Source organism: Pseudopodoces humilis, chromosome 6 (genome assembly GCF_049639895.1).
Source record: "Pseudopodoces humilis isolate 2021_Gansu_Grassland_sample_001 chromosome 6, ASM4963989v1, whole genome shotgun sequence".
NCBI lineage: Eukaryota > Metazoa > Chordata > Aves > Passeriformes > Paridae > Pseudopodoces > Pseudopodoces humilis.
Genome location: NC_142205.1, coordinates 53,184,565 through 53,206,462, shown reverse-complemented (window position 1 = coordinate 53,206,462; position 21,898 = coordinate 53,184,565). Strand labels below are relative to the sequence as shown.

At 42.1% G+C, this 21,898-nt stretch overlaps 1 protein-coding gene across 4 annotated transcripts in view; it reads right to left on the bottom strand.

Moving 5' to 3' along the window:
• FAM13A (family with sequence similarity 13 member A) overlaps positions 1–18,077 on the bottom strand; it is a 118,004-nt gene extending 99,927 nt beyond the window's left edge. For 3 of the 4 annotated variants that reach the window (XM_005530294.3, XM_014259033.2, XM_014259034.2), the window contains exons 1-4: positions 17,994–18,077; positions 15,249–15,438; positions 12,338–12,547; positions 3,750–3,930 (exon numbers count right to left, since the gene is read on the bottom strand). In XM_005530294.3, the coding sequence (XP_005530351.2) occupies positions 3,750–3,930; positions 12,338–12,547; positions 15,249–15,438; positions 17,994–18,020 (608 nt within the window). In that variant the 5' untranslated portion in view covers positions 18,021–18,077. Of the gene's footprint in view, positions 1–3,749; positions 3,931–12,337; positions 12,548–15,248; positions 15,439–17,420; positions 17,543–17,993 lie in introns of those variants that run through there. The other variant, XM_088056545.1, reaches the window with a different exon arrangement.
• Between the last annotated feature and the right edge of the window lie 3,821 nt (positions 18,078–21,898).

Sequence of the window (21,898 nt, the reverse complement as noted above, 5' to 3'; positions counted from 1 at the left end):
CTTTTGTGTAATTTCTGTTATGTAGTCATTATACATAAATATATGTAATATATTACATATATTTGTTATATGTAATATATTACATATAAATGTATCTAACTCCAGCATTTTAACTAGACACCTGCATTTGTCAGCCACTTTTGGGGGAATGGAGCAATCCCTCACAACACGCTTAATCTCTGTTTGAATGAAACATAACCAAGTCAATGAGGACTTGAATGATGGAGGCCACACACAGAGATCGCTGCTTGAGAGAGAGCTGCAAAAAATGGGTGCAGATGGATTCTCTGATTACTCTGTTAGACCTCATGTCCTACCATGCCAACCAAAGGACAGGATAAGGGCAGCAGCTCCTTTGATACCCAGCTCCTGGAGAACAGAGAGGAGGTGAGAAACCCAGCTGGTCCTCTCCTTTTCATCATAAACTGTTAGAGCTAAGCAGAGCCCACACAGCAGGCCTTAACTAAGGCTATGTCTCTCCAAGAGCTAAAATTCAGGTCAATGGACAATAACTTCCTCCACAAGTAACCACACTGCAAATGTTAATGCTCTATACAGATTAGCCCAGTGACAGAAAAGACAACTATTTTTGTTCCTTCATGTTTGTTGTTCCTCCAGGGCTGTATTTCTCAATATACTTGACCTTTGCCTTCCATCACAGTAAATCTGAACAATCCAAGCTGTGAGAAAACAGTGAATCAAATCTCAAATCTTTTTTTTTTTGAGCTGTTTGACCTTGCCCTTTACAAGTTCTTATATCTTACATCACACTTCATTACAAGGAATGCAAATAGCTATTTTTTCCCCTTCTATTCATTAGAAATACAGAAAGCACAAGATAATCTTTCTTAGAAAAGCACCAGTGTAGTTTGTCAAACAGGAAGTAAGGAAGCAGGGGAAGTAGTGGATAAGATAAAAGCAGTAAGGGTTGAAAGTTTAGGAGATGGGATACATTACAGAGAATATATGATGTAGAAAAGCAAAGTGAGATTAAGAGACTTAAAATGAAGCCTAAGTATCTGGAAAGTGGCCAAACAGCATGATTTATTCAACTGTTAAACAACTTCAGTTATGGAGTAGGAGATACTATGCTTAAGTAGCTAAATTGTCACTAAAAATACCTTGCCAAAAGAAGTCCTTCACTATCAGCAGATGGGCTTTATCTTCTCTGACACTGTGCATTAACTACACAGATTCTGACATTAATTTTAGGCATGAGTGTGAATTTCTGACAGGAAAAATCTCAGCTCTCTCTGCTTCGGCAGTGTAATTGCTGACAAGTTGGATGCTGAGCCTTCTTTCCTTGTTGTGGAGAAACCCCCCATGCACTGCTCTGAACAAACAACGCAAAGCGAGAGGAGCATTTGCTTCAGCCTCCTGCCAATATTTAATTTCTGCAGCTCCTCCATGGGCTGCCTGCAGCCACTAGAGAGAGACAGCCCCTGCCAAGCAGGCTTCAGGCAGCCTTCTTCTGTAGCTCTGAAATATGTTCTGAGGATCTCCGTCTGGATGCTTGGCCAACCAACTGGTTAAGCCCAATACCTAAAAATAGTGCTGCAAGTTCTTTCCTCCTCCTATCAAATTTTTCTTTGTACAGATGGTCACAGTTCCAGCAATATAAGACTGCATCCATTAACACAGGAGAAAAGGGTATTTGAACTGTTGCTCACAATCTTTGTGTCTGGACCACAAGACTGAATTGCCTCGAAAAGATCAAGATCTGATGAAACACACAGCTGAATTATCACACGGTGAAACTTAGTTTAAATAAAAATCTACATCCCTAATTCTAATCTATTTTGAGTCTTTAAAAAACACATTAGCCATTTGGTAAGTGTCAAGCTTTGCTTTCAATGCCTCTTTTGCTACAAGAGCCTTTATTTCAACATGTCACATCTGCTGGGCTGGTTATACTCACATACAGACTCATGAGCCTTTGGTTTTTCACCTCCAGTGAACTCTGCCTTCCTCAGTCTTCTGCAGTGGAATGAGGTGTCTCCATCTCTGTACCTTACAAAAACTCTTATATCTTTTCCATGCTGTCTTAGGAGCAGAGATCTGTTGTTGCAACAACTGTAGAGCTTTTAACACATACAACTTTGGTTTAATGTTAGGAATGCCAATTGCAATTCTGAATCACAATCCTCTGCATCTACACCAAAAAAAAAACACAGCTAATTTTTAAACTCTCCCGAAAGAAGAGATGAGTAAACTAAAAAATATTCTAATAGCCACTTGGGAGGTTGAGTCATAGAGATTTAGCCATTGAACTCAAATTCTACTAATTACTTTGTTTATTCTGAACTCTGCTAATACATTGAGACAGGAATTCCCAAACTACCCATATGAATGCAGGTTTAAAAAATTGTTTTGCTTTTCCTTGTCAGAAATTCGCAGTATAGTGCTTCCAGTAACGCTCATATTCATGCATTCCCATGCACACTACTGTTTTTTGAGCACTTTTTCTTTTGGAGAGGAAAACAATTTTAAAAATACATTTTATCTTTTTGTACTAACACAGCAAATGCTTCAATCCTGAAATTCACCTTCATCATCCTTCTGCAACATCTTAAGATAAGGCAGCCATGTAGGACAAGCTTTAGTTTAAGCATCTCATTCCTGGTTGTTCTCTCTCTAATCAATGGAAAAAGATATGCTCCTTAAAAAGACAGCAGGCAACACCTATCCTAGGTATGTGGAACTGTCTCAGTGTATTAGAGGAACCTAATTGCTGTTTTCTCTTTAAAGAAATCTACTTCTTTCCGAGAGGGAGCTCAGAGGGATAGATTAAATTAATTGCTTCATGAGACTAAGTTTTTACTAGACAACTCAGTATTAGTCCAGAGCGATATTTTACAAAGATCAATACAAGTGCAACATTGATACAAGGAACTCATTTTTCTCTTTTTGGTGATATCATGCATCTTTCAAGACTATGACTGAATTAAACTCCTTAGGTGTCTCCCATGTCCAAGATCTTGGATGCCAGCCAGCAGTGGTGCTAACACTGCACTGCATCACTGCAGTGACTCAACAGAAACCTTCTCATTCAAAAGTGTTCTTGCACCTAGAAATAACTCTTCTGCTACCACTGCAAGCTTCACCAGCATGTAAAACACGTCTTCAGCACAAGCACCCAGGAACAGCGCCCACTGAAAGAACCTAGTAAAACTATCGAGTCCCATAAGGAGTTTTAAGAGACAAGTGGATCCCCACAAGCTCCAGAGCAGTTTCTGAATACACTAGAGGGACAGAGAGCCCAGAAACATCAGCGTCTGAAGGCAGACACCAGATCACAAGGCCAAACACGCAGACAGTATGCAGTATCCATCTCTAGAAATTATATAGCAGCTGGGTGCTGCATTGGACTCCTTTTGCACCAAAGATCCACCAAGGTTTTGTCAAAGCCTTCCAGAAAAAAGTGCTCATATTAACCGATAGCAAAGAAAGAAACCTGTAAGAGCACAAGTCTCCTTGCATGGGCACACTCTGAAGGCCTTTCACTGTTATTATACTTCGGCTCTGCTACCAAAGCAGCAATACAAAACTGATCAACAGTTTAGCAAACAGCAAAGGGAAATGGGAGAACAACTCCACTTCCATTTGGCTCAGAAATAGCTTTAGCACTGAAGTTTAACCCAGAGCCCCAGTCACTGTCTCCATCTGATCACCCTGACAAATCAGACTTTTGGCATCTACATTTCTGGCCACATGCCAGCAAACAGGGAAAAGTAAAACGCCCAACTTACTGAAACAAGTTTGGTCCAAATACAGTGGCAAGATTGCAAAGATTCATCCTGTTCTCTACGTGATGTTCAGCAACCTTTATCAGGAAGTGGCACAGGTACTTCAGCAGGCAGTAATGAGCATCAGGCAACTCTTTAAGGAGTTCTTTCAAGTAACTTTCCTTCGGCATATCATTTCTAGAGTCTAGAAAAAGGAAGAGAAGAAAAAACATATGTATATTTTCTTCATTGCTGCCAACTTAATTATGTGGGTGAGCAAGCAGTGGGAGCTAAAATTCACTCCTGCTTCTGCTCAGAGACACACAACTCCTCAGTTTTCCTCAGGGAACAAGCATGTTTTGTCTGAGGCTCGCCCTGGCCACCAAGGGCGCCATGTCATTCTTACCTTTATGCTGTAACCTTTTTCCTGAGCAGATTGAGCAGTTACAGTCAGCTAAGAGCTTTACAGCATGTTTATCCCCACCTGGCACAGCTAAATCTGCTTTAACTCCCTCTACCAGATCCTCAGATTCCGTGCTCCTTCTAGATGTCATCCCTATGTCCCAAACCCTTCTCATACTATTAGTTCTCCTTCCCATGAAAACCTTCAAAAACAAGAAAGCAAGAATGGTAAAACAAAGAGTCTCCTGAAAAGCACAGTGTTGTAACAGCACTACAGTAGCTTCTGTGGGTGACAGCTCTGCTACAGATTCATGAAGGAGTCTCCCTTCCTGGGACCCAGACTGTTCTGGGCACTGCCACACTCCAAAGTGAGTCAAAATGCATCCTCGTGTTAGAGAGTAGCCTTGTTATACTGTACAGTCTTCTAGAATTTAGGTATGGATAAAAGTTTCCCATACTGAAATGAGTCACATCCAAGTATTAAAGTAAAAATTGCATGAACTGCACAGATGCTGTGTTTATACAGACTTGGGCGGTGAACACAAGCTTGGCCTCACACACAACTTCTACTTAATTGTGTCCTGCTGCTGGAATTGAACTCGTGCAAATTTTTTGCTCCTCTTCTCTGTCCCAAAAACATCTTCCAAGGAGTGATTTGTACCCACTAAAATCTTGGGTTTACATGTCAATAAAAGCAAAGTTTTGAAAACAAGTCAGTATTGCCTCCCCATATTTATACCAAAACAGGATGTGTTAATCCTTGCAAATATTAATTTCTAATCTCCACAAAAGTGAAATCTTACTGAAACTTTCACATATGCATGAAAACCCCAAGGACTCTGCAACATCACTTTAAGACAGAAGATCTCATGCCCTAAAGGTTTTCCGCACCAATCTAATTATAAGCAGTGTCCATTAGCATGAGGCCATCTGTGCATTTCTAGTACCTTCTTCTTTATTTATCAGCCTTATGGGTTGCTGGTGCTGCTCTGCTGTATGCCCTGCTACCAGCATGCAGAGAAGACTGGCAGGAAAACATCCCATGGCTTGTGTTGCAAGATAAAAACAACATTTCACATTTGCTCCACGTTTTTTTAGAGAGAAAAAAAAAAAGGAAGGGTAAACAAAAATCTTTGAACGTCATTTAATATATGTATAAACACTTCAGAAGTCTCATGTTTGTCTTTACCTTTCATTCCCCAGAAATATTCCAGCGCTGAGCTGAACAGTGTTTCAGGAGTAGAGTGCTTTGAAAAGTGGTTAGCAGTGAAAATTAGCAGTCTGTATAAAAATACATGAAAGTGACCTCTGAGAACTCAGTCACTGGTTGCAGTATTATTTCTGTTTTACAATCAGACATTTTTTATGGCTAATAAACAGGATTCATCCTGCAAATAGTTGGGCAAACAAATGAGGTTTTTTATATACTTATTTGCCACTTCATACAGCTGAAACTTGAGGGACTTCATTTGCTTCCAGACTTAGGATTCCCGCCTTACCTGACATGCCTAATGCTGTACATGGCAAGAAAGCCTTTTTAAGTTTTATATGCATGGTGAATTCACTTTTGTGAACTCTGTTTTGGTACCACAGACTTAGTAAGAATTCTTTCATCAGAGCAGACCAAAGCTTAAAATGCCAGTCATATTACAAATGTTAATATTACATATTAAGACAAAACATTTTAACCAATTGATTAATTATATCCTTTTCTTCTACAAATAAGAAATTAGCTCCTTCAGAAAAGTCAAATATCAAATATGCATGAGGCAGAAAAAAAACCTGATTTGCTTGCTTATCACAACCCTTTTTTACAGTTACAGAGAGGAAAAAACAATCATGACTTTACTACTATCAATCAGCTTGGCAACAGCAAGAAATCTGATCTATTATTGCAGCAAAATTTCAGGAGGCTTCTGAAGGCTTTATTAAATGGAATAATAAGGAATTTCAGTGCATTTGTACTTGCACTGATCAAAGTGGACTGTATAGTCTCTGACTTGATTACTAATTATATTTTTATGAATCTTAAAAGAAAACAAGACACAACTCATTTTCATGTAGCCAAAACATTAAAATTCACCTCCTAACATACGTTTCTTCAGGTAACAAAGCAACTAGCACAGTGTCTTCTACTACAAATTGCCTGCAGTAATGATAAGGAAAGCCAAAGCCATCTCTCAGAAAAAATGTCCTTCTTCCATCTCCATCACCCTGTCATCTAATTAGGCAATGCCCTTGATAACTAACTGCCTCCCTGAGTCTCCCACTGGGACTTTAGACTGATGGGTACTTTTTCATTTACTGGAGGAATTTCCATCCCTTCCAAGCTAGGAAGATGCTAATAACCACCAGAAAACATTCCGAACACAGTTTTGCACTCTGACAACAAACACAGCTATTGGGCCCGTGGCCTTAGTAGCATTTTCTGGGTAGGATGTCCCTGTTGATTAACCATGATGTTTTATGGGGTGCGAATCAACATCAAAAATGTTATTGCGGGGCACAGCCAAACCTTTGTTTGTTTCTGTACTTTCAAGAACAGAGACAGACACCACAAGATCATGAGAAATTACCCTAACTGAAGGACGTGGAGACACTGAGTAACATGAGGCAGCAAACCCCATTTACTGAGCCATCAAATTCCTTCTCCTTGTGAAATCTAAGAAAGAAATTAGGGCTTTGCTCCCTCTCCTTCTCCAGTGAAGAGACAAGGGAAGGAACTCAAGTTTTTCTTCCAAAAGAATGCAAAAATCAAAAGCAATTTGTTGATTCTTCTGCTGATGACATTTCATGGATTTCAGCTTTATTTTTTAAAAATGCTTTTATAATTCATGGTGAATCTAGACAGTGACATGCATACACAGTATTCTGTGCACTTTGCACAGTTCTCAGGACAAGTGCATCACTGCTATCCATGGCTGTATTTATTCAAATATAACAACTGGTCAAAGCTGCTCTTTATTAGAGAGCAAAAATAGTCTTGAGTCATAACAATTTTTTGGAGCATTCCACCTCCTTTTCAGTTTGCTTCAAAATCAGTCACTAAGGTTTACTGAGCTGGTAATGACTATCAGAAAAACATCAAAGCACCAGGGTGGTTTATGCTATTCATGATTTTCAAGCACAGCATATCCAGTTCTTTTGAAAATTTTGCATAGGGGAAAGGAGAAAAATAAGAATGAAGGCTAAGAGGAAGGTGCTCTCAAGGCAGACAAAGACATTCAACTTTTTATTTTGGGAGCCTTCCAAAAGACATGTGCAATAGACGGCATCTCAGCCAAGGCCTGCAAGAGAAGCCTAGCTAGATGTGCAGTCAGGAAGGGCTCGAAACCAAGAACGAAACTGAAGGGACTGGGCTGAGGAACCGAACAAAACCAGCAGCCTCAGGCCATGTCTAGGCTCAGCAGCCAGAGGACGTAAAACACAGAGGACCAAGGAAGGCAGCAAGGGCAGTTGGCACCTCAAAGCTGAACTAGGGACTCATTACTGAGGAACGAGTCAAGGAGATAAGTGAAAAGGACAGGCAGCCTCTCCAAAAATGTTAATTAACTACAAACAGGAGTCTCAACAGTGTAGGAGGTACAGACACATTTGTGAGGGTGTTCTCAGCCTCATTTAGTTTCAGCATACACCCACAGCTCACAACCAGAGGGACATATTTTCCAATAGTTCATGCTATTTCTGAACATATTGAGTGTCTCTGACATACTAGAGACACAATCTAATTCCCTAATTCATCTCTGTTCATGTTACTCCTTCAAGTTGCCTGAACTTCACTAAAGACGTGGAATTCCTGCAAGCAGGTGTGCATAATTGTTTTGCTGAAGTCTCAAATGGTCTGACCCCAGACGACTCCAGCCCAGAAGCACTGAAGTCACATTATCACAGTGCCCTCGCCAATTATCTGTGCTGTGAGGTGAGGAAGAGAGCCTATTGCTCAGTGTCATGCTACCACTGCATAGCTTCCAGCTGCCTTGCATGCTACCAGACCGGAGGGCAGACAGCAAAGCTTGCATCTGTTGGCAGCTCTCAATGTGCCCTGGGAAGCTGATCCCTGGCACAGAGGCAGCAGGTTGTGCACTGCAGTACCACGGCACCCACTGGGCTGTGGGAGGAATTAAAGCATTTCTTTCCACTTCTGCAATCTATAGGAAGTGGAACTCCAGTCTCTCTCTGCCAAGAAACAATCTGCTTCAGACACCGTCCCTCAGACATGATCCTGCCCCAGAGGGAAAAAAAAAATCATGCCTTGCTGCCATCAGGAGCAGAAATGATGTAAACCTTCCTCATAAGAAGGCTGCCATCACAATCCAGCTTGAGACACCTCACTCTCTATCATTACAGCACTTTGCAGCACTGTATTTATCCTTCATTCCAACATACTGGAGGAAGAGCACACTTCTTTTGCAACTCTGGTGAATATCATCTGTATAAAAATCCAGTTCCAAGAGTTTTTACTACAAAACAAATATCCTCATCACATGGAAAATAGAAGTTATTTCTCTAGCTTGGAAACAGCTCCGATAACACTAAAATTACCATAAAAGCCAAAGAAAAAGGTTAAAATCATGTCAGAAGAGCCTGGTGAATCACAGATCTCTAAAGAATCAGATTTGGTGCACTGCTGCAGTTACCATGGTTAAAAGGTCAGCTCTCATCTATTCATTTTCACAGTCATTGTTCAGATTGAAATTTGACCTCTAAAATCCCCAAGCACAAGCTGTATTTTTGGTTCTGCTTGTTCATGTAACTCAAATAGCTGCTGGCTACTAAGTGTTCTGTAAACTGACCTGTTGATCCGGAAGGGAGCTGCTCCTTCCCTTCCACTGCCTCCCATCCCTCCCCCTGAAAAAGGAAAGGCTGTTCACAGGCACTAGACAAAACCCTGCCAGCCATCACAGGCTGTGAGCAGAAGGAGGTATGTGAAACAGAACTCATGTCTTGCTGCTGTCCACTGAAAAAGTATAAATTCTATAGGATGAGCAATGTCAAGAAGCCAGAACGATGAAATAGCATTAAACTTAATTAGACTGAGTAAGAAAGGAAGACAGAGTTCGTATTTCACTGTACCTCCACTGGAGGAGGGAATGAAACATCAACAGAAAGAAATTTACAGTACAGTAGCACTTTGTCTTGAGGAAAGCCAGTGACCTGTGAAAGGGGTAAGAGCTGTGCATACAGTTCCCAGTATGTACAGATGTCTTAAGAGCCAGTAATCACGATACAGAAGATAAGGAATGAAAAGCCAGAGGGAATAAACAAGCTCAGACAGGGATTGCTGTATGGGAGCTGCTAATATCTGGCTGAGGTTTCTCAAAGCACAGCCCATTTTGCACAAATGGGATCGGCTCTGCTCTGCAATGAAGCCTCAGCCACAAAAGAGATTTTGATGGACATTTTTCATCCCAGAACTCCCCATAAGGAGCAGCCTTTAATTGTTAGGCACTGTGAGGAGACTGGCCAACAACAAGGTCACTCTCAGTGTGTCCCTGGCCTGCGCTTGCAACACACATCTCCGATCAACATCCCATCTCCCACTGCCACCGTCCTTCTCCAAGGACACAGAGAGAATGCCAGGACACACCTCAGTACACTACAGGATGTTTTATGGAGCTGCTTAGTCTTGGCAATATGCTGAATATTTATGTAAACAGAAGTACTTTAAGATTTGAGGGCAGCATGCAGAGCTCTGTTTCACACAACACTGCACAGGCTGCAGATAGCAATGCCAAACCAGCTGTTTGGACTTCCTGAACACCAACAGGACAGCTTCTCTCTTTTATAACAGGGCAGATTACTTCTCTTTGATTTGGTAACAAATTTGATAGCTGGAATTGAAAAGGGTTACAGCTTTTTAACTAGAGTTACAGCTCTTTTTAACAGTACAGCTATTTTTAACTAGAGGAATCGCTCTCTAACCATTTTTATAGTAAGTAAAGTAACTATGTGTTCTTCTCAGGCCAAGATCTCAGCTGGCTTAAAAAATGCTGATAACAATCCCTAAAAATACACCAAAGGAAATCTAACATAATCCTTAAAAAACCTTTCCCATGCAAAGCTTCAACAGAAGGGAACACAGAGGTTGTGACAGAGCTTGTATTTGCCTTCACTGCAGACATGTCGCAAAGTGGCTCCAGATTCAAAGTTATTTTTTAATAACTTGTTGACTCAGAAACAGTTTGACCTACTCTTTTCACAGTTTACAAAACGAACACCCAGGCATGCACTCTCCTGGTGCCATTTTGCAACCAATACACTTGCACATACTTTGATAAGTGAACAGATAACTCCTGCAAACCTGCACAGCTGGTTGATCATTTAACTGCAAGCAAATGCCCACCTACCACTTAAACTTAATCTGAACACAATGAAAATCATCAGTGCCTTTCATAACCACTCATTGATGCTTTGTTTTCTAGGGCGTGAAAAACCCTTCAAGTTTTCTTCAAACTTTACAAAAGCCTTCCCCTTGCCACAACAGCCAACTGGCATTTTTTGAGTAAGACTTTTTATTCCCTAATCAAAATTATATTGGCACTAAGCTTGATCTTATTGTGAAATACAGGCAAACTTAGTTATGAAGACACATCACAGCTGGATTTTTGCAGAACTGGGTTCATAGGTTACACCAGTAAGTTTATTTGGAAATAAGAAAGTTTGGTGAGTAAATCTGCTAAGTAATGACACCTGTCTCATTTCCCTAGAAAGTACTGGGGATTTTGCCTTTCCTGTGGGAGACAGAACAAATTAACCTTTCCACAAATACCACAAACAGCACTGTTCACAAAGGACATCAGTAGTTCCTGGTACAATACACCAATATGACCTTTGTGGGGGACAGAGATCTGGAACAGCAAAGGTGTGACTTATTTATTTTTTAATTTATTAAAAATATATAATATTTAACTTATTATTTATTATTAATTTACACTTAAGCTGTGAGTTATGAGAAAGAACACAAATACAGCTCATGAGTCAGACCTGGTGAAATCTGAAAGTCCCCAAAGAATTCACAGCAATGAACAGAAAAAAGGGAATTTCTAAAACAACAGCACCTTCCTACACAACACTTCCTGAACCCTATCCTTGTGCCCCAGACAACTTTACTAAATAGGGAAGGTATTTTACACAGTTCACATACAACCTACAGCTGAAATGTCTGCACTCAAGGTAAAGCACAAAGCTCTTCTCCAGCGCACCATCAACACTCCCTATAGTCCACAAAACAAAACAGAGAAAGAAAACAAATGGCACTATTCTCATTCCTCTTGGAAATGGCTAAACCTCCTCTCCACTGAAGGCAAGAAAAGTGGAAGGGAGACCTCAAGACGAGAGTCTGAGAACTTTGCATCATCTTCCACTAGGGATACCTGTCAGAGAGCATGCTTCTCCTCTGCCTTCTCCAGCAACTTTACCCACTCACCTTGCAGCTTCTTAGGAAAACATACAGAAGAAGTGATGACTGCCTTCAGCAAGAGAGATGAACTGTCAGTGACCCACATGGTCAACGAACAGGGCCAACCACCACTTATTCCACCTACCACCACCAGAGATTGTCAGATACAGATGAATTAGACTGAAACTTGAATAATCCTCTTTAAAATGATTTCTCAACTTTCCACAGCAGAAGTGCTGCTCCTTCCTATGGTTGATCTACTACTTGAAGGTGGATGAGGGGGCATGAATAAAACAAAAAAAGAAATCCTCCAGGTTGTGTGCTATGACAGGGAATAAAACATAAAGTCTGCTGTTACTTGCTAACTGGTTCTTTTTTTTGATGGACAATCACATTACTTAGTGAGAAGCAGAAACTTTGGCAGTGTATGCTTTTGGCCCAATCTGACAAACAGATGAAGTACTCACTTCTCAGAGTCCATTACAATGAAAATGCCAGGAACCACCCCAGTAAACAGAAGTAAATCTATGTCCTAAAGAGACTGCAATTATTTTCTACAAGCATACCCTAAAAAGACAGCTGATCATTTCACTTTTTATTCAACAGATATAACTGGATTAGAAAATCATAAATAGTCCAGACTTTACTAAATATATGAGAAACATTTTTCTGCCTCTTGTAACAGAACTGCACATCAAGGGGCAGGTAAGAGGTGAAGCCAAAGCAAATGAGGAACAAAGTAAGTAAACTAAGAAACCAGTTATCCAGGAAGAAAGTGCATAGAAGGACGAACACTTTACCTCTCACTTACCCTGGTAAAGCTGAATGAACCTGGGATGTAAGGCAGACGTGATAATTCCATCTGGCAACTCTCTCAAAAACAGTTTCAGCAGACTGGCTGCTGAGTACACATCACCATCTTTAACAAGTTCCACCTCTTCCCCACGCTCGTACTGCAGACGCAGCTGCTCCACCATTTTCATGCTGCCGTTCACTCTGAAGAGACCTTCTTGTGTCATTCCTGTAATTATAAATTAAGACTGAGCTAAACCACATCCCAGTAACATAATGAAACAGATGCTCTAGTTTGAATAACACACATGTAGCAATACAAACAAGGGCAATTAATACACCACAACATAAAAGGAAACACTACTTTGTTCCCAGAAATTCCCTCTAGTCAGGTAGTTAGATTATCATCAATAACAAATACTAATGACAAGACCTTGAGGCCTGGGATACTCTTTTGAGGACCCACAGTACTGCAATGCCACTGAGTTGTCTCACACCATGAGAAACCACTGAGACAGACATTTTCCATTGGTATATTTCGACAGAAAAGGATCCTAACAAAGGACTCTACAAAACACTTCAGCTGTTTCGTTTTTTGCAAGCAGCCCATTACCTTGAGCAGGACTACCATACTAACACATGTGATTACTTCCAGCTTCATGCTCCAGGGTAACAGGTTCTTACCTGTGACCATCATGAGGCAAAAACATCTGATTATGTGTGCTGAGTGCAACAGTAACTCCATAGTGAGTTCTGCAACTTTATGGTAGTAGTAAATCTCAATAAGCAAATAATGTATTGTGAACAGCACAAAGCATTTCACAATGAAAAAGAAATGATATCGATCACTACAGGCCAGACACCCCACACCCAGTAAAGGAGATGTACAAAAAAGTAGGCTTCAACAGTAGAAGCCAGGCTAATCATACTAAATTGAACAACACTTTCTAGGCATTTTGTTAAGATGCAATACCTGCTATGAAGACCCTAAAACTGACCTCAGTAAATTATTTTTTCTCTAGAACACTTTCACCACAAAAATTCTGCCTTTCTAATACTGTGTCTATAGACCTGCTTGTTCTTCCTCAGAAGCTTAACAGTAAGAGGATCCAATATGTACGGTTTTCATCAGTTCACACTAGGCATCAAGGAACTGCTATCTGACAGAATGCTTCCAGTCCAGGAAATCAATTTTGAGGCAGCAGAGTTTGTAGAGAAAAATAATCTCTTTTATTGGACTAGAAGACAAACTGCTCTAGTAAGGAGAAAAAAATGGACAAGCACTCAAACATTTTACATGACTTATGTGAGATACTGCTGGCAGAGTTTGTATTCCTGCATTTACAACAAAATGCATTCTCATGTGACATGCTGTGCTGCCATCTCGAGGGCAGAAAACGCCTCATCACAATAAAGATTTTTGTTTATGAAGCACTAGGTGAGCAAAGGCCACAGCCCCCACACAGATCTAACTTCCTTCCCCCTCTCCCACTCATTTATGGAGATAAAGAGAGGCTAGAACATCCTGAAAACAGTAGTTAGAAACGACCAAATACAGTACAGGGAAATTTGGCTTCATCTATAAATTTGGAAATATGCAGCTTAATGCAAACTTAGTTTAAGAAAGTAGCTGCCCAACAGTCAGCTCAGCCTGGGTTGACAGGACCTTTGTTAAAAATGCCTTCACAGGTAACCTTGCCACTAATTCAGAAAACAAACCTTACACAGGCATGGGACACCAATTTCAACACCTTTCCATTTAAGAGGGTATCTTTGAGATCTTGCTTGCATTTTTGAGAAAAATAATAGCCTTTATCAGGGCCAGACAATCAACTTGGCATTCAGATGCCCAGCTAATCTTGCTGCAGAGTAAAAAACTTGGCTTGTTTAGTCCATGTTTGGGACACAGTCGTGTGGGATTCCAATCTTTTTGGAACCCCACACGACTGTATGGGATCTTTTGGAACACAGAGCACAGCCCACAACTTGCAGTCAAGAGTGTCTGTCAGTTTCTGGTTTTGATTAAACTCTAAATGATGGAAATATTTTTTTCATTTTTTTTCTCTTCCAGTGTCCTAGCAAGCCACTCTAAGGCAGGTTGAAGAAGATCAAGCAAGATGCTGCTGTGTAAAGGTAGGATCATGTTTTAAATTTGCATTGTACCTTAATCCCAGCTAATTTTCAAGCTATGTTTGCATCTATGAGTTTCTGAGCATCTATCAAGATGCAGTCATAGACTCTAAGCCTCTACAATTTGACAATTACAATTGTAATTGTAACTGCTTACAATTACTGAGCAGCTAATAGAAAAACCTTAGGGTTAAACCAGATGCAGCTCCTTAGAAGATGAAATTACCACCACAAAACCTTTTCTATTGTTGACCAAATGCCATGCAAGACACCTGTGCACCAGTGGTGCTGTAGGTTTCTGCAAGGAGATATATTTCAACAACAGGAACTAAAGTCCCTTTAAATGAATGCAAAGAGAAGCTAAGAACTGAACATCTACTTTCTTGAGGGGATTAATAATAACTGGAATATATCTGAAAACCTGTAAGAACATGTATTCCTTTTCAGTAATATTCTCTGATGGCATGTGTGTGTATGTGTGTGCCTGTGACTATCTGTATACAAAGTTAAAAACAAATGTTTTGCATCTGGAAGATGACACAAATCTTCACAAATGGAATACATTCCATTTATAAACTGAACAGTGTGTTTACAAGTGTCCTGCTAACTAACTTGTAGTTCACCTTTACAAATATACTAAGAAGTAAGTTCAGTATCAAGGCAGAAAAAAAAAAAAGAAGCAAACCACATACAGTAACATTCTTAGCCTGTGGTTCATGCCACAAAAAAAACACATTCTTCCCTTTGAAGAGTCTTACATAAAGAATGCTACTAGGGAGAAGTGACTCCACTAAGCTTACCATGCTGGGTGAGGTACTCCACTATATTCCACACAACTATCGGGATTCCATTTTTGCTCAGTCCCTGCTGCTGGAGCTCCAGAAGACTCACACCAAACACCTTTGGACAGGTTGTGTCCCTCTGCTTGTTCAGTGGAAGCACAGCTATCTTTTTCATGTCCTCCTTCAGTCTCACAGCCGATTTGCTTTGCTTAAAGGAGCAGAAGGAAGAAAAACATGCATTAGTCACATTTGCTGAAGAAGGTTGTGGTGTGGTCACAACACAAGCACATCCATCAAAAATGGCTTTTACGCTCCAGCACAAGGGTTTTGCCCCACTTTGTTTTAATACACAGGAAAAATCCTCTGTGAAGTATGAAAGTAAAAATGAACTGAGAAAACACTAGAAGAGGAACAAGAATGTAGGTAGTCTGTAGGTAAGGGAGAAAGACTTTTGCAGACAAGCTTGTCACTAGAATAACAAGTAACTGGGAGTAAGCAAGCAGAAGACTGCTGTGTTAACTCAAGAAAATCACATGGGTTACAAAAGCAACTGGACAAACACAAACAATCCAAATACACCACCAGTAGCTCAGCTTGTCTCCAGGATGCCTGTCAGGGCAGTACTCTGGAGAAGGTTCATTACACCCTTCTTCCAAATACTGTTTCCTAGGGATTCATTTTGGCTACTATCAGGTGAGACAGATCCTTATGAAAGATTTTCTGTTGTGTTTAGTATCTTCTAAGTCTGAAATTTAATTACTGAGGTTTTAAGGTTAGGAAGGGGACTACGTAATCTAATCACACATAACAAGGGGGGTGGAAAACCTACTGCACAATAAACCCTTAATCCCATAGGTTCTTCTGGAGGCACAACACTCTCACAAGTTTTGAGTTGCAGTGAGAGAGAAACCATGGGAGGATAGTTAATAAAACCCAGGGGAATAAAACAATATAAGATTAATTTATAGCACTGATAATAGGCAGAAATCTTAATCAGCCTACAGGATTGCACATTTGGGAAGACAGTTCAAGGCAGAGCAGCAGCATCACCCCACCACAGTTGGGTGCAATCACTCTGCAGGAACTGGGAGCCACTGCTACCAGATTTCAATCTGTTTAAGAAGGCCACCACTGGCATGGTGCTTAAAAATAAACTTATTCCTACTGTGTTTCATCAACAAACTGGTAGTAGAAACTGTACACATGGAGAATACTATATAGTAACACAAAAAAGTGCTCAGACTCTAGCCTAAGTCTTGACACTTCACTAAGATAGATTTTATCACAGCATACATATTTATTTTAAACAAGCCTTTAAAATCCCTTCACTTGAGACACAATATTTTTACAGTAGTCTGTAAGCAACATGAACATCTGCTGTTTTGCTATTAAGCAGGACTGTCCTTTCACATATAAAATGATCTGGCAGTTCACTCACTTGGCTGTGCTTTTCCCATTAAACAGTTATTTGAAGCATATGTGTGCTCTACGGTCCCAGGTCCTATCACAACACTCGTGTGATATTTACAGAAGATGTTGCTTATATAAACATCACAAGTATGTTTTACTATTTGTGAAACAGAACCACAATATAGCACTGACCATCTTATAAATATTTATAATGAACAGTAAATTCACCAGTGTTTGAACTAAAATTTGACTAACATTAAAATACCACATCTCTTTTAAAAAGACACGTTCCCATTCAAGACTAAATGAATAATAAACAATATTTATTCCAGGAAGAGACATGACAAGGGAAAAATCATGTAGACTAAGTTGAATTCAGAAGGCAGCAAAAATCCTTTGAGCAGTTTCTGAGCAGCTGTGATGCTCAGTGAGCTTTTCCAATTAAGGCCTTCAATCAGCCTCACAATCTTGCTCAGTTACAGGTTTCCAGCCTGTTTCAACATTTGAAAACCTGAGTCACTGAGCTGGATTTACTTGGGGAAACTCACTATTTAAATCCGCTTGAGAACCGACAGACATTGCCATGTCCAGAGAAACAAAAGGAAATTTTTGAGCTTGTTTCAAGATCTGAAGAGGCTGTGCTAACTAGGAACAAAAAAATTACGCGGTTATCCAAAATACACATATAACCAAAATCAAAATAAAACCATCCCCTCAAAACAGCTCTGAAACAAAGAGTTCAGTGTTACGTTGCCTTATAGATGGAAGATCTGACTTTACCCAGGGAAAACGTGTCCAAGTATTAATGCCACTGTTGCTGATTTCCAAAACCGGGAAAGCAACTTAATCATCCTTGCACGATGCCGCCAAAAAGTGCCGCCCAGACACTTGGAAAAAAAGCTATTTATACGCCACAGGGACGCACTTTTACAGCTCATCCAACAACTTTAACGCAGGGAACGCGGCAGCGCAGTTGCTCTCTGGGTTTAAAAAAAAAAAATTAAAAAAAAAAAAGGGGGGGGGGGGGGGGAGGGGAGGAAAAACGTAAAGAAAAGCGCCTGGAATCGCCTTTACGAATCTCTGCATTTCCCAAGCGAGCAGCAGCTGCCGAGCGGGAAGAAGGAGAAAGAAAGAAAGAGAAGGACGAAGAAAGGAGAACATATGGAGAGCGCCCGGGACACGGAGAAGGCGGCGGGCCCGGACCGGCCTCCCTTGCCCCGGCCCCGCGAGGGACCCCGGCGGAGGGCGGGGGCAGGAGAGGCTGATCCAGCCGCCATCCAGCCGCTCCCGGCCCCGCTCCGCCGGCAGCGCCGCCCCGCTCCCGTGCCCGTCCCGCCGCCTGCCCCTACTCACGCGTAGGGCCAGCGCCCCGGCCCCCATGCCGGCTGCCGCTCCGCCCCGGCGGCCCGCCCTCGCTGCTCCCGCCGGGGCCCTGCCGCCCGCAGCCCCGGCCCCGTGGTGCCGCCCGCCGCCCCGGCCCGACCCCCCGCCCGCGGGGGGGGCGGGGGCGGGGCCCCCGCCTCCCGCCGGAGCGGCCCGGAGGGCTCGACGGGGGTGGGTCTGCCTCCCGGAGCTGCCCCGGGTCGTGGCGGGCGGAGCGCGGGCCCCGCGGCTGCACCGAGCGGCCCCCGGGCATCGCCGAGGCCCCGGGCCGCGCAGCCCGGACCTGCCGCTCGGTAGCGGGGCGGGGAGCGGAGCGGCTCCGCTGGCGTGCGAGCGGGGCTCGGGCAGAGCCGCTGAGCCCAGTAACGTTAGCGGGGTGCGGGGGAACAGCAACCGCGCCCGCCCCAAGGGCGAACGGAGCCGGGCAGCGGGGCCTGGAGCCCGGGCAGCCGCGCCGAACGAACCCCTCTGTGCCACGGCACGGCCGCGGCCCCGCTGAGCAGGATGCGGTGCAACACTTGGCCTGAGTCTGGAAAGCGCGAAGCTGTTCAAGCATCGCCCCCCGTTATCGTTTTCCATCTAGGGATGTGTTGGTGAAATAGAGAAAGGTTAAAGCGAAAAGCGGAGGGGAGGACACCCCACACGGCTAGTGACTGCCAGCCGGCACGGCACAGCAGTGGCGAGGAATGTATTTTCCCCAGTGCCCTGCTCCAGGTCACTGCCGCCCGCCCGGAAGCAGTGTTTGTCCTAGAAATTCAAATTACGCTTCAAACCAGAACTGGGGAGTTGTGGCGTTTGACTTTTTTTGTGGGAGAAAAGCACATCACACACTGTACCCATGCTATCCACTTAGATGTAAGCAGGGCCTGAGCATCGGGGTAGGAGGGAAGGTCTTTGGAAAGTGCCTCTCAGAAATACTCGACTCTGGCACAGGGACAAAAGAAAGTCTAGCCAAGTAGAGAAAAGGAGAGGAAGAAGAGCGATCTCTTTCATGTTCAGTTTCTGTTTCCCTCTCTAAGCCACTCTAACCCAAAATTGTGTCTTCCCCAGTTGGTAAGTTTACAGAAGTTAGACTTAGTTAGCACTGATGTTTTAATTTCACTTTAGGACTCTCAAAGTGAATTGATATAACATCCTCCCTCCTCTAGCCCCCTTTTTACTGTAAGCCTCTAACTTGTTTTTCACATGAATCACACACAGCCTTTTTCTTCTTAGTCCTAAATGCAGCTTCACCGGGAAAACCAATGATGTGCTTCAAACCGTGATCCAGAGAGGGAATGACGAGAATCTGCAACTCCTTGGAGACTGCAATGGGGGGATGAAGAGTTCAAACATGAACCCCAGCAGTGAACAGCAGCTATGGCATTAAGGCTTTTATAAATACATGTTTGAGAGGTAGCAGGTACATACTAATTCTATAAAAAGCATGACCAGAAATCAAGCTTTATGATATCAGATCCTAGGAAGTCACACTTTCTGCCAAGCCACTGGAGCACTTTGGGCTATGATAGGCTGGTCACTTTTCTCTGTGTTGATAATGACACTTTGGTACTGGCTTAAAGTCCTGAGAGAGCTGAAGGCCAGTCACTTGTTTCCTGTGTGGCAGAAGAACCAAACCCAGACTGAAACTTCCACAATTGCCTTTGTCCCCTCCTGACATTACAGAGGACCAACAACCCCTGTGCAGGACAGAGAAAGATTTACCTAAACTTTTCTTAACCCCAGCCCAGAATTAAATGGATTCCTTCCTGTACCTTCCACCCTTCCCACAGAGACACATTTCTATATATCCTGATTTTCTTCTCCTCCCTGCAGGGAAGCACCGCCCTTTATGGTGACTCTTCAAAAAAAAAAAAACAAAAAAGGTGATGAGTGGGGAACAGCAGTATGTGCTTCTGGTGCCACAGAAATCAGCTAAGATGCTGTGGTATTTGACTCTAGGTTGCACTTTACTCGGAAAACCTTCACTATTTTCCTGCAGAAAATTCAGAAAATCCTTAGAAAATAAAAAATCAGAAGCAGTCGTGCCTATTACAGCCAAACCCAACAACAAAGAGCACACCTCTGTACACAGCTCCCATTATGCTATTTAATGTTTTCTGGCTAAGATGTTGGATCAAACAACTGTCTCTTCCCTTTTCTACTCTTGAGGAATGTAGCACTGCATGTACAGAACAACCACAGGATGAATATTTATGCAGCTTATCATAGAATATGTCTAGAGCCATGAGAGCTCAAATCAGAGCAAAGGCATTGTGAAAGACTGGTGAGAAGTCAGTGAGACCCATAAGTTGTGTATAGCTGGCTTTTATCATAATTATGCCCACCTACCTTGGGTCACACAGTTGTTCCCTGTAGTTCTCCACTATGTTGTTAGATTTGTGTAAGAGTAGCTCAATGGCTTTTTAACATGCCTGTCTTTTCAGGGCAGCCAACAGAATAAATTCACTAGCTGAGATACATCCCTCCATCATCTTCTCTCTACTTCCACACAACTGATAAATGCTAATGTAAAAGCATTGCAAAGAACAGGCTAATAATGCAATGAATAAAAAAAAGGAAAAAAAAATTTCATCCCTTCCACTTGTTTACAAATAAGGCATTTAACCTCAGATGTTGTAACAACATTCCCAGAGGGGAAGAACAGCTGGGATAGTGCTAGAAGTTCAAAGGAACTGCCTCGAAGCTCTTCTGCAAATGATGCAATATATTGCTTTAACCTGATTATTATTCATCATTTCCACAGTGACAGCAGAATTCAACACCCATTTCATAAGAGTAAGAACAGGCTTCTGTGAAATAAATAATTGCTGCCAGCCCTAGCATCCTTGACCATTACTCTTCCCTCCTGGCTAGCCCAAGTAGCCAGCCGCAGGATACTTGCTCTGACCTTCAGGGCAGTCATGGGAAGGTCAGCCCAGCTAAACATGGGCCTTACTCTGGTGAGTAAGACCTGGCAGCTACAGGTGAGAGCAAGAACCAAAATCATGATCCAGAAGCAGGTGGATATTGCCAGACCAACACATGAAAGAGAGTAGGTTTCGATTAGATATTAGGATAAACTCTTTACCATGAGGGTGTTGATATGCTGAAATAGGGTGCTCAGAGAAGTTGTGGATGCTCTGTTCCTGTAAGTGTTTGAGGCCGGGTTGGATGGAGTTGTGAGCAATCTGATCAGTGAAAGGTGTCACTGCCTGTGGCAGGGGTGTTGAAACTATGTGATCCTTGAGGGCTCTTCCAATCCAGGACATTCTATGATCTGGCTGAGAGATTAGTCTGTCATTGAGTCACTAACTACTTCTCATCCAAAAAGCAGTAACAGGACACCATTTCTTAGAGAAAAAAAAAAAAAAAAAAGCATGCAATAAAAGCATGTGATTCACTTCAATCAAGACATCTGTGGGAAGGTTTTTGGAGTCAAAATAAGGATGACTTTCCCCGGGATGTTGTTCTTGTAAATGAATTAAACATTTTAAATATCTAAAACTAGCATTAACAAGGGGTGGTGGTTTTTCTTTTGTGAACAAATACATGGCTACCTTGCAATTCTGCATGTAAACCAGAAAGTGAAAGGGACTAGAAACTATCTTGTTTTCCCTTCATTGTGTTGTCCAAATGAAAAAAAAACCCACCAAAATCCACTGGGCAGCAAATGGAAAGCAGAAAATTAAACCAAACATTTTTGAGAACTCTCTTACTAAAAGATGGGGCAGAGATTTATTGTGAGACTCTCTTCCAGTATAAACCCTACAAAAATGTCAGGCTGAATTTTTTTTTCACCTTTGTCCTTCAAGGCAGGGGAAGGATGTAGAAGGAGAAATCTGATTTGATAGTTATGATTCTAAAGCAAGAAAACAAATTGCTCTTGAAATGCA